Below are 13443 nucleotides of genomic sequence, written 5' to 3'. Positions count from 1 at the left end.
GTTACAATTTTTAGATACTTATAGTTTGCTTCCGTTTTTGTCATTTATACTATACAACATATAAAATGCAATATTTAAAATATAATATTGGACAATATTGAATTTCCTTGGCAACAGTATTGCAGCATTACATTGTTGTTGGGTCCCTTTAAATAATTCTAAGTTTTGGTCTACACTTGCTCCAAATGAAAAGGGCCTTGAGGTTACTTTGTTATGACTTGGTGTTATCCCCTTTTTCACTTACACACAAATATAGACATACGTATAGTGTTACAATATTAACATGTGTACTGCTACTCATTCTTAAGGATACTTCTTATGCATCTTGTTCGGAGCCCCAGGGCAAAATCATCAGGTGTGAATTGTTATTATCATATCTAACAGAAATTCATTTAATCTGAAATAAAGAAAAAAAAAATTTTTGACAAAGACATGGCCTCAGGATAAACCGCTGTAGTATTTGCCTTAAGGCCATGTTAGTTGATATTGCTCTTTAGTACTCTAATTTTCTCTATCCCTGCTTTGTCCATCTGGTAATCCAGTTTTGTTTAAATCTGTGTACTTGTATATTATGGGATTAGCCCAATTAAGAGTTAAGAACAAGTCTCTTGTCTTCCCATAAAAACAATTATGAGACTGCAGCACATTGAGAATTCTGCTGCCATAGTTCTTACAAGAAACAGTAATACTGAGTCCATTACTCTGATTAAATCTTCACGCTTATTTATTGAATTGATTTGAAACCACTCTTATGTGTTTATAAACCATTTAACCGCCTAAGGCCAAAAAAAAAAAACTTTGCTGATGTGCATCAAAAATAAATCTACTAAGATCCTCAGTTCTTTATAGAAAACAGTCAAAGTTATAATTTTGTTGATTTAAATGTTACATTGTATGCCATCACCTTGAATTGCCTCTACCTAAATTAAAAGATCCTCAGTCAATTGAGTAGTCTTTCACTGATTGGACATTGGTCTTCATTAATGAAATCCAGTGTTTCTTTTCAGCATTTTGTCAAGACATAATCTATATCATATTGTTCCCATAGTGATATAAATTGATGTTTGACTAAGCCATTAACTAAATTGTAATATAGAGGGGAGGCCATTTGGTACCCTCTCTTGGGTACCTCTCTGGCACATTTTCTTTTTGTTACTTTTTCCTTTTCAAATGTGAATGACCACACTAATCAAAGGTAATGTGCAAATAAATAAATAAATAAAGAAGGAAAAAAGATATGAGCAGGAGGACAAAATTATCTCCATTATGGACAGTCCATCCCATTTCCACATTGGCATGCTGCCAGTACAGAAGTTGTTCTCTAACTAACTTGTTCAGCTAGTGCCACCCTTTCAAAAACAATTCAGGAGATCACCCTCATTCGTCCATTAATCACTACAACAATGAATAACACCCCAACCCTTTGTGAAAGATGAGCACAAACACACTGCTGCACAAGCATTTTAAATACTGTACATACTGTACTTTGACTGAATTTTTTATTCTTGTATATTTATACTCATACATTTTTATATATAAGTAGATTTTTTTTATTCTAAATATCTATTAAAATGTGAAAATGAAAGCAATATAAGTCTCTAAAACATAAACAAAAACGATACAGAAGGCTTCTTCTGAAATTAAAGATTTCTTGCCATGACAATACCTCTTAGGTGAACTAAAAATCACTGTAAAGCACAGGCCTCTGGTGGAATAATTACTTAATTAACAGTTGTCCCAGCTAGAGACCTCTTCAGTGTGCCACAGGCATGTCTATAGCCGTCAGTACAACAGAATAATACATCAACTCAGATCGCTGACGCTGAATATTCTGTCCTTTGCCAAAAGACATTACATATGCAATAAAACATCAGCTGGTGGTAAATATGTCCAGGTACTCTGTTAAAACTCCAACCCTCACCTCATCCTGAAGTGCAGTAAAGTAGGCTAAACTATAATGACTGAAACAAAATATTATGCAATTTGTGTGTCCTTATTACTGTCTGCCACTTCAAGTCACTTGAGGAGTTTACCAAACCTGACCCCTCGACTGGTGTTGACACATACCAGCTATATCACCAGTAGCCATGTGGTTGAGCTATGTGGATTAGGTAAACATGAGGGAGGCTGGATGTCAGGCTCTTTGTTATGGTCTGCCATGAGTGACTACTGACATCTAGCGGTTATAATGGAGACATGTCTGCAGCTGAAGTTTATACAGAATAAAAGCCAGAACCTGTTTTATTTTCTGTCTTGATGAAAGACTCCTCATCGCTTAACCTATGAGTGAATTTCAAGCAGCCTGATGCTGCTGATCCATAACTGCTCACAGTAACCTTTCCGATAATTAGCTTTATTATTATTATTATTATTATTATTATTATTAAGACAGCTGTCTAGGGATGCTCCTCTTTCAGTGACACAAGTGACGTAATTCCACGAAGGTTGATAATTCTGAGTAAAACCAAAACCCCAAGAATCAGTTTGGTGTGACACGCGACCAGCTGGCTACGTCAGGTCGCGCGCACTTCATCTGCCTCACGCAGGGTGGAAGTAAAGTGGACGGCTCAGTCGTCTTCAAGCAAGCCACAGTGGTCCGTTACTAGCTTTTTGTAAGCCCTGCTAAGCTCAGAGGATATCTGACACATGGCGCAAATCTGCCTCTGAAGTGAACCTAGAAATTTGGAAGTGTCACAAACTAGCTGCCAACTTGCAAACCTAGCCGGTTAGCCGGATGGCTAGTGATAATGAACTGTTATGCATTGTCGGACAATCAGCTAGCGTTACTCCGGCTAATGCTCCTTTAGCCATCTTGCTGTCACTGACATCACTCCGTGCGCTGACGACATGAGATGTCTGCATAACTTTTTGTCAGCTGGACACTCAGTTGCTATACATTTTTTCACCATGGACAGCGGACGCGGCCAATCCAGGCCGCAGATTGGAGACAATAGCGAGCTAACACGGCTAGCAAGCCGCAGTAGCTGCTAAAGCTTTGCTAAAAACTGGTCCTGCCTGGTGCGCGTCTGGAGCCTCACTGAAAACGTCGAGGTGTGTTGTTTAACCAACCAAAGTCTGCCGCTGGTCAGTGTGTTTTGGTTTTATTTCTCACGTGATCGGGATACAGGCGGGATAAGGAGCTGCATTGTAGATGTCTACGAGCAAGCGGGGCAAACTTTGTTTTGTCATTGTTTTTAAAACTACTGTTAGTAGCTAGCTGGCTATGAGCTAGTTCACTTCAAGCTAGCGGGTCATTGATCCATGGAATATGAAAAGTTTGTGAAGATCAGTGAGGTTGACAAAGCAAGGTCGGATGCTAGCGATTTGGATACAGTCACAAGAGGTAAATATCCAAGTGTTTTGTCAAGTGGCTGTTTGACTGTGAGCACCTGCCATGTCAGAAATTACAGCATAGGTCTGTTTTTTTCTGATCGCACAGTATCTTTGCTCTAATTTCTTTTGGACCTGGCAATCTAAATGCTTAGTAAGCGCTTTCTGCTTGTCTTCTTGCAGTGTTCCCTGGCATCAAGAATATGTCGGAGTATTGTTTGCAGCATCAAAGCTCACCATAGGTGACACTTGTTACCTCTCTCAGGTGCCCACACTATGGATCAGGGTGATGTGACAGACCAAATCATAGCAGCTGGTGGCCGACAGCTATTCCACAACCAAGACTCAGCACCACAGCAGCACAGCTCTGGTATAATGTCATCACAGTTCAAAGTGGTGAGCAACAGCACTGAGGACACTGATCTGGTTGTAACAAAAGAAGAGCTCAGTAATGGTATGTGTGAAGTTGAGTCTATGGTAGCATTACACTGCCGAGGTGATGGTGACCAGCTTGCTGTAAGCAACCATGGCATGCCAGAGTTTTCCAACAATGACCTCTCTCTTCCTGAGGTCTGCATTTCCACCAACAGCAATACCTTTGAGGAAGATATGAACTACGAGGTCCAGCAAGCTTATAGGATATTCACTGGCTTTCTCTTGGACAAGCACAAAGGGATCACTAGCCCATTTCTCCATCCTGTTGGCCACCAGGAGGCTCAGCACGGTATTGGAGGGGTCAGGGGCTGGGGCCAGGCACAGCTCAGGCAGTCGATGTGCTTGCGGAGGATGGAGGAAAAGTTCACCAACCAGGAGTATGAGACTATAACAGAGTTTGTTGCAGACTTTAGGCTAATGTTGGAGAACTGTTACCGCTACCATGGGGTGGACCACTGGCTCTCTAAACAAGCTCAAAAACTAGAAATCATGCTGGAGCAGAAGCTTACATTGCTATCCAGGTAAACAATATATTGATGTTGTTCAAGTAACAGAAGATAACAGAGGACATAAACAGTGTTGTCATTCTCATGTGCATGATAATGGAACAAGGATTTCAAATGTTTGGCTGGCAGCATTACCAATAATATATATATATATATATATATATATATAAAAATGGCAGCGTGATCAGTAGCATGTATCTTTCTATTACTGATCAAAGACTTGCACAGTTATATGGATTACACAAATAATGTATTGTCTGTTTACTTCCCCAGTCATGAAAGCTACCATCAACTGACCTAACTGCATCTGTTTTTCCTTCTGTCACATAAGGACACTGAGAGAGAAAACAACCTTGGCAGTGACTTCTAAAGGATGTTTTGGAGCGGAAGAGGAAAGGGGATCAGGGGGCACCTCCACAAGAAGGAGACTGGCACCTCGGAGCCTTGCTACTATCACTGTTGGTGGGCATGAATCGATCATGGTCCAGACTTTAAGACTAGAAGAGCAACAGAGGGCCAAGGAGGAGAAGAGGTGAGTGAATATTGCAGGGGAAAAAAATCATTACATGTAGATTTTTGTAGGATACAATATTAAAGGAAAAATTGCAGGACTTATCGATTGCCATGGGGTAAACTGGGGAAATTAAAGTGCTTAAGTTTTGCAGAAAAGGATTCACACCAGCAATCTGAATGTATTTTCTAACTTTTCAGGCAACGTGAACTTGAGAAAAAAGAGGCAGAGGAAATGTCAGCCAAAGAGGTTGAAGAGTGGGAGCAGACTTTGCTGTCACAGGCTTCCCCCCATACTGTGGATACGCTTTGGGAACTTCCTGCCATAGGACATTTCCTCTGTCTGGCTCAGACTGCCCTTAACCTCCCAGAGATTGTATTTTTTGAGTTGGAGCGTTGTTTGTTGATGCCCCGCTGCAGCCTCCTGCTTTCCAAAATTATGTCTTCCTTGCTATCTCCACCCCAGCGGAGGGCCACTCTGCACCGCAGGCCTGCACTGCCTTACCGCCGCTGGGAGTCAGAGCTCAGGCAGCGAGTCATCGGTTGGTATCGTGTCATTGGTGCTTCCCATGATCAGCTAGGTCGGGCTGAGCAGCTTGGACTCTGTCACCAGTTTTTCAGTATCCTTGGGGAGGTGAGTCCTTTGGAAGAGAAACCTTTCCACTTGCTGCCCTTCTACCAGCGAGTATGGCTTCTGAAGGGGCTTTGTGATCATGTGTATGAAACACAAAAGGGTGTGCAGGATGCTGTCCTGGCCCAGCCCATTCATGAATGTAGGGAGTCTGTTTTGGGTTATGACAGCAAGGAGAATGCCTATATACATTTCCCGCATTTCTGTGGGGCAGACTTGAGGATCTACTGCCAGAGCCCAAGCACACCGCCTTCTTTCCCTTTCCCTTCTGTTTTGGTCAAAAGGGTTGACATAGAGCAAGCGACGGAGGGGGTTGACTCTGACGGGATGAAGGATGAGTGGAATAAAAGGGACAGGGAGTGTTATGGATGCTCCATGGAGACAAGGAATGAATATATTGGAAAGGAGAGAGCTGAGATACTTGGAGTTTTCAAAAGGGAAAATGGGAATGGAGAGGAGGATAAAAAAAGATTTAAATTGTGGTCACTCAACAAGGAGGAAAGGCCTGAATCAGGGTCCTCTGACGGAGACTCTTGTGACAACTCTAAATTGGACTTAAAATCACATACAAACTCTTTGTCCATTTCATACACTAGTCCTATGAGAAAAAGTGGTTTGAGATTGGCTTTTAAGGAAGAGACTGTAGAGTTGGCGCATCAATCAAAGAGAATCACATCAAGAGAGGAGCAGGACTTCTCATTGTCCTCGGTGCGCACCATTACAGCAGTGACACAGGAGCCTTGTCTAAGTGTAGGGGAACACAGCTACACAGGAAGGTCCCCTGCTCGCTCAGTGAGTCTGTCCTCAGCAACCAAACCAGAGGGGCTCAACATAGAGGGAGAAGATTCTGGTCAGGTACATCAACGATCTCCCTGTTTGGAAGGTTGTAAAAGCATAACTAATAATGTTAAATCTGAGGGACATGACTGCTGCTGTGGCATATCAGGGCTAGTGAGACAGCTGTCTTCTGAGAGCACTCAAAACTCAAGTGACGAGAGACTGAATGACAAAATCTGGACCAAAAAAAAAAAGCGGAAGAAAAAGCGAGGGAGAGAACAGCTGCCGAGGGTGAAAGAAGAGCAGAAGCAGCTGCAGCACGTGGACAGGATGAGGCTGTCCCCAGCTGAGAGTGCCAAGTCTGTGGTGCAGAGAGTTTCCACAACCATGAAGAAAAAAGACAAGAAGAAAAAACATAAAATTGGTGAGAAAAAGCTGAATATTGATGTTACGACAGTGGTTACATTTGGTATTGCATTAACTTTGTGTATTAATTATGCCATAACAGTGTCATATGGGATAGTTTAAACAATTGCTTTAGTACTAGTTTAGTTTATAAATAATAACTTATTTGTCCACTGACTGTAACTGTTGTTGACAGGAAAAAAACCTGGATCTTCAAAGAAAATTAAAGATGAACCTCCAATTCAACCATCTTTTAAGGTATTCATTCTGCTGCTAAATCCTACATTCATCTCTATAGCAGTGTATTTTCCTGCTGTATTATTTGAGTAGCCAAAAGAAAAAAAAAAAATCTAAAACCATTTCACTCAAGACTCACTATTCATCTCTGCCATGTCTTTCTTTTTCATTTAGATGTTCTTACTCTGTTGATTTTTATTTTCCCTGTAGTTGGTTTGCACAAGTCTGGAGGAGTTGCGGGAGCTCATTAGTAAGGCAGAAGATGAACTTGATGACTTGGAAAGCACCAAAAAGAGACTGGTATGTGACAATCATAGTTCTGTCAAATTACTCATGCCTCAAAGCCTTCTTTAGTATTTGGTGAATATTACAATATACACTGTTAATACTGGAGACTTGACTAAAGTTTTGCATGTTGGGATTGACAGGGCCGGTGGTATTATAGGAGAGAGGCAGTCAAAGACCTCCACAGCACTCTAATTAGACTACTGAATGAGCTTTCACCCTGGGAACCCAAACTTGTTAAAGCCTACCAAAGGAACAGGTACAACTCATTATTTAGGTCATGATTGGATTAAAACATTTGTAAATAATTATTATCAGAAGAAAGCTGTGATTTGAAGAAAAAAAAATAGTTTGTTTTATGATAATGCTTTGCTGGAAAGAAATCTTTGCTACATTATTGTTTTCTTGTTTCTGTGTCAGGCTGCGTTTGAAAAAGGAATTTGATGATTTCAAGAAGCACCCAGAGTACAATAACTTTGTGCGCGAGGAGTGTATTTCATCATCATCATCAGATGAGGATGATGAGAGAGGTTTGGGCAAAGAAGCAATTTCACTGCCAGATAATTATAGAAGATCAGAAGAGGACGACCTCGAACATATCGTACCCAGGGGTCTTTGGAGTGGAGGTAAATTCATTTAACTAGAATCTGACACTTGAATTTTGGTTACTATAATGTAGGGATAAAGATTGAAATTGTGTTTTCCTTGTTAATAATGCCTCCAGTCCAGTCTGCACACAACTATTATATTTAGGATTATGTGTGATTATGCAACATCTTACTTATGCCTTGAAGGATTTTTTTCAAATTTGAGTTTTTTTTTTTTTTACAGTTTGACATTCACTCCATTCACCGGCTCAGCGATTACCTGATTAGATTTTTCTGGTGAAAGTTTAAGGTGACCTTACAGAAAAGCTTTTGGCCTTCTGAAATCATCTCAGTAACAGTTTCAGAGCATGGATTTAAATTTAATCACATTAATTTAGACTCAAGGTCACTGTAACCTGCCATCACATTTTTGACCATAACTTACAAATGATGAAGCCAATTTTACACTACTAGCTATTATTTAATGCTCCAACTCAGCATGGGCGGTAGAAATTATATGTCTTCCAACTTGGCTGGTTGGTGCCAGCAGGTAGCCACAAGATAGCAATTGTATTTCTAATGGTTTCTTATTTAGTTGCCCTAGATTAATTGAAATGAATGTTATCACCTGTCTGTTAACATGTACATGGATAATTGAACTATCTGTTCTAATAGACATTTCTTATAATGTTCTCAGCAAAAACCAGGGAGTTTGTGGCTGACTGTGCTGGAGAAACAATAGCAACCTATGCCTATGTACCTCCCATCCAGCTAAAACACCCTCTGGTCACCACAGACAAAGGTGTTAGTGCGCTCTCAAGAGTACAGATGGGCAGCAGTAACATTACTTCCACCTCTGACTCTGAGTCACAGTTTAGACCTGAACTGACCCCATCAAATCAAACAAGGGATTCAAATTCAGCCGAGGCAGCAGGGTTTCCCACCCAGACTCCACTATCACCCAAACCTAGCATCCTGCACCCCACGATTGGACTACCAAAAGGCTACACGCCCATCCCCACCCTGCTGGCTAAAAGTGTGGGAAACAAAGTGACCTTAATGAAACGTCCTGCAGATTGCCCAGGAGTCAACAACATAGATAGACAGAGCAAAGGGGTTTTGGTCTCCCCGATTACCTCTGCAGAAACTATCACTAAATTTTCAAATGCACAAACTTCTTCATCCAATTCCCAGAAGAACTCCCAACAACTGCAGGCACAAGGACTACGACAGATTCAAGTACATAATCAGCCAGGAATGGCCACCGTGACGGCAGCTCCTCTTAAATCACCACAGGGTAAACCAACGCAGACTGCACCAAATTGTCCCGTCCAAATGGTGTACAAGGTACCTGAAGGTCTGGGTCACCTTGTAAGAAAAGACAGCAGTAGCCCAGTCAAAATCTCTGTTCAGCCTGTCACGACCCAAAGCACTGCGGAAAAGGTTATGCAGCAGGTAGTGATTCTGCCTTCTAACCTTCTTATTCACAAAACCGAAGAAACAACAGCTTCTTTACATCAACAATCCAAAGGCATTCAGGTCCCAGTTTCTAAAGTGGCAGGTCCCTTATGCATGTCTACCAATGTGCCTGGGTTCAGCATTCCCGAAAACAGAATACCAGTTCAACAAGTGGCCCCCCTAAAAGAGGACAGAAGAGTGAGGACCCCTTCTCCTTCTGTTTCCCCTCGTCAGCAACAGGGGACCCTAAACATAGCAGGATTCAAGGGATCACATGTCTGCACTACCCAATCTAGCACACCACAAGGTGGCACACCAAACGCCTCTCCCATCACAATTCCTTCCAGTGCAGTTTCCAATGAGTCAATTGAATCTGCAGACACAAAGCAGGAGCTTAAGACTGTATGTATCCGAGACTCACAGTCCATTCTGGTCACAACAAGAGGAGGCAACACAGGCATTGTTAAAGTTCAAGCATCTTCAGACCACAGTGTACTTGGTTCTTTGCCCACCAGTCCAGTCATCACCATCTCCCCTCAGTTTAAAGCCTTCCTTGTATCTAAAACATCCCCAACATTTCCTCCTGCTTCTTCTCAGACTTCCCCTTGCACCATCCCAGCATTGACGAGTGTATCAGTAGCCAAACCTCAGAAGCAGGTTCCTTCTGTATTAAAGTCCACTTCCAATGTAACAATCCCCTTGCACACTGCAGTCACTGTTAATTTACCTGTTACATGCCCAGGGAGCCAAACGACAGTTTCTACTGTTGCTTTAAGTCAAGGCTCCAGCACTGCAATTTGTTCTACAGTTGCAACAAAGACTGGCCAGCTAGCTCAGACAGCTTCTGCAGGTTCCCATTTTCAAGCGTCTTTAGTTAAAAACACTGTCGTCCCCTCAGTGTCCACTTCTGGTCTTCCCCAAGTTCTCCCACAAGCAGAGATCAGCAAAATTGGTGTAAAACGAGCCAGTACAGATGAGAGATCCCAAGTTACTAAGTACATCCTGGTTACTCCATCTTCTTCCTCCAACTCTAATGTAGCCTTACCAAAAGGCTCAACCTCTTCCCCGAAATCACTTCCTACTTCAAGAGTCATGTATATCAGTCAGCCCACTGCAACATCTTCCACCACCTTCATGGGAAGCATTCCGAAACAGGCAATAGCAACCACTGCATTATCAAGTCTGAAGATGGAGTCAAGCTCAGGCCAAACACTTGGCAGTGGCACCTCAGAAGCATTGCCCAACATCACGAACATCAGTCTACCATCAGGTAACTTTGTTTAGTGTGATGTAAGTCTGTAATTCTCATAATAGCTATCTGCAAGTCTAAAATTCACAGTGGAGCATTATTAATTTTTGCATAATAATGTAGTTGGGTAAATGTAACAATGTTGTCATAGAGGTTAGAAATATATGCAGTCTTCATTTCTGTCCATTAAAAAAAAACAAACAAACAAGGATTAAGTATAAAAAGACTGATTGTATTAAGGTATTGTGTAAAATGTTTTTCTCGTGTGTCTCCAGCAGTGAAAGTCCAGTTGGCAGGGAAGACAACAACCATTGGGCAGACCATTGGTGTTCTTTCATGTTCACCTTACAAGAACACACCAGTGTCAGCAGCCACGACTTCTGAACTGGTTCCAGTCACAAGTTCAGACACCCTCACAACCTGTTCTGCACAGCTTGCTTCCCTTACCACCTGCTCTCAACTCCAGAGTATCCCTTCCTTTGCCATGATCCCCCAAATTACCTCCCCAACATCTACGGAAGCAACTCTGCCTGCGGGAAATGGAATTAAGAAGCAGCTTGGAATGTGTGCAAGTGAGCATTTCAGCACCTCTCCTGCTCAGGTAACTACGACCATGCAGAGTAACCAAGCCCAAACTTCCACCTCCATTCAACTCCAGCAACACTCAAAAATCCAAAGTGCCACTTATGCAGAAAACACTTCTTTTTTATCCACTCAACTTTCTCTTAATAAAACGTGTACATGCATCTCCTCTCCAACAACCACCAGTACCCCATTCACCACCTCTGCTACTGGCACAATCCAGCAGAGGATAGTCATCAACACCTCTACACCCCTTGTTGCTGGCACACAGATCCTTCTTAACAGTACTCGCTTTGTAGTCCCTCCCCAGGGTTTGGGTCCAGGCAGTCATGTCCTTATTATAACTAGCCCTGCACCACAGCAAGTGCCTACTACCAGTGCTGCTGATACTGGAGTGTCATTGCCTCTCCATGGGGTGAGCCATGTCACTGCAGCCCCTCGAGCACCAGTTTTACCCCAGTCCCCAAGAAGGCTATCTGGTGTACCAGCTGCAAGTTCTCCTTTTGTAGCATGCACACCTGCTGTTGGTCCATCATTGCTAGCACCCACTCCCAGCATCACACCAGTTCAACTAACTGGCACACCTGGTCTAGGCACAACGTTGTTACCCAGTAAAACCAATGTTGTGTCTGCTCTACCTAGATTGCCATCTGTGCAGGCTGGTCCCTTTGCGTCATATCCTGCACGTACCCCTACTCTTTCTCCCCTGCTTTCCCCAGTAGGAACTAATGCCCCTGCTTTTGGCTCAGCACTTGCTGCAATTAGATTTACTGCTGGTACCCCCAGTCAAACTGAATGTTCATCCACCATTTTGCCTGCAGTAGCACATCCCCTGCCCCGATTGTCAGCACCTCTGTCATCCTTGCCTGTTTTACCCACCCTATCAGCCGTCTCCATGCCCAGCCCTGCCACACCAGTTCCAACACCCTTCTCTTCAGCTGCGGTATCTCTGGTAGCAGGCACACCTTTGCATTCTGCTCTTCCTGCCCAGCAGGTGGTTTCTGTGACAACCCCAGGACCAAGCATACAAGCCCAGCAGACAGCAGTTAGAAGTGTCACACCCTCCACATCTCTGCCACAGGCTTTGCTGCACGGTGGATTAGCTCACACATCAGTCAAAAAACAGGTGCCTGCAGCTATCCAGTCGGTGCTTGCTGGAGCAAGAACACAAGTATTGCCAACAGTTGCTGTCCCACCAATTGTAAGCACAGTGTCTAGGATGCAGACGCTGCCCATTGCTACAGTTCCACCCATCGGAAGCACTGTTAACACCTTTGAATCTGCGCTTGTGGTGACCACATCGCCATCAAACAGCACTGTAATAATTACTCCAGCTCAACCCATCACATCCCTGAAGATAAATGACACCATCCACCCACCTGTTGTTCTGACCAATCAAGCACTTGGAAAGCACTCACTTCAGACCTCACCTTTAGGTATGCACAGCAATGTAGCATCAAAGCTACTAATTAGCCCTGATGGTGCTGTTTTGAGTACAGCTCAATGCCAGGTCAATCCAGCAGAGTTGAATGTCTGCCCCAAACCGCTGGATGCACTGGTGGTTCCCACCAACAGTTCCACTGGAGCACAGTACACACATGATTCCTCTTTACAGCCGTCGCAGGCAGACACAAAGTGAACCAATTGACTGAGACTGCTAGTTAACAGAAGACTCAGTCACCGCTCTTCAACTGCTTGCTTTCAGCAGTGCTCATATCCAATGCTTGTTTTAATCCGGGAATTAGTTAAAAAAAACTGTTTTCCAGCTGTACTTTAACTCATAATTTACATTTAGGATGCAGTAAGCTTTACCCTTGGATTAGAATAACTCGCAGATGAACTGTATGCTCAATCAGAGATACTGGAAATGAATACTGTGATGGTTTTCTTGGGTGAAAACTACTGAGGTTACCCTCTGATGAATGTTGTAGACTCTTGACTTTCCTTTTTTTTTTTTTAAACCTCATGGCCAGTAATGACAACTGTTATAACAAATCTGTAAAATCGGAAAATGGGAAAGAAGATGAAATGACTTTCAGATCAATCTTTTGTAACTATTTTCAGTGCCATAAGATCTTGCTTGAGGAAGTAATGATTGGGGTGATAGTAATCGGTACAACTTTATGCTCTACTTTATGTCACTTTGAACATTACAGCTATCTGTATCCAGATTTTGTCATGTCCTTTTTCAAATAGTAACTGTTTGAGAACTACATTTTACTTTTTAGCAGTATAAATAAACTAATAGATGAATTTGTACTACATGTTTGTGTGCATATAAAATGTTTTGAAGTCACATTTATTTATTTTTACCATATAGATTTTTCAAAAATATTTACTAGGTACATTTTCATTGAACCAATGTGGACGTTATTGCATGGAAATAAACAATGCGACTGTCCCCGACATCTGTGTTTGAATGGTTTCCTTTTTTACTGTTTATTGAAAGAA

General features: G+C 42.4%; 1 protein-coding gene across 4 annotated transcripts; it reads left to right on the top strand.

Annotated features, from left to right (window-relative positions):
* The first annotated feature begins 2570 nt into the window (after positions 1-2570).
* Positions 2571-13390, top strand: brd10 (bromodomain containing 10). 4 transcript variants are annotated; one of them, XM_029516511.1, is made up of 10 exons: positions 2571-3051; positions 3514-4286; positions 4603-4803; positions 4983-6613; positions 6791-6852; positions 7042-7131; positions 7260-7375; positions 7537-7742; positions 8401-10431; positions 10686-13390. In XM_029516511.1, exons 2-10 carry the CDS (start codon positions 3607-3609, stop codon positions 12629-12631), a joined length of 6963 nt encoding a protein of 2320 aa, XP_029372371.1. In that variant the 5' UTR covers positions 2571-3051; positions 3514-3606; the 3' UTR covers positions 12632-13390. The 4 variants fall into 4 exon arrangements, with proteins under 4 accessions (XP_029372371.1, XP_029372370.1, XP_029372368.1 ...); XM_029516510.1 differs by having other exon boundaries at positions 2571-3084; XM_029516508.1 differs by having other exon boundaries at positions 2571-3343; positions 3596-4286.
* Positions 13391-13443: the final 53 nt, after the last annotated feature.

The sequence above is a fragment of the Echeneis naucrates genome, chromosome 12 (assembly GCF_900963305.1).
Source record: "Echeneis naucrates chromosome 12, fEcheNa1.1, whole genome shotgun sequence".
Lineage (NCBI taxonomy): Eukaryota > Metazoa > Chordata > Actinopteri > Carangiformes > Echeneidae > Echeneis > Echeneis naucrates.
Note: the sequence above shows the minus strand (reverse complement) of the source record. Positions and strands in the feature narration are given on the sequence as shown.

Excerpts from the sequence above, each read along its gene's own strand:
- brd10 (XM_029516508.1), top strand. The coding sequence starts at position 3,262 with ATGGAATATGAAAAGTTTGTGAAGATCAGTGAGGTTGACAAAGCAAGG. Across the intron at positions 7,743-8,400 it reads CAGGGGTCTTTGGAGTGGAG|CAAAAACCAGGGAGTTTGTG; the intron begins GTAAATTCATTT and ends TAATGTTCTCAG. Across the intron at positions 10,432-10,685 it reads GAACATCAGTCTACCATCAG|CAGTGAAAGTCCAGTTGGCA; the intron begins GTAACTTTGTTT and ends GTGTGTCTCCAG.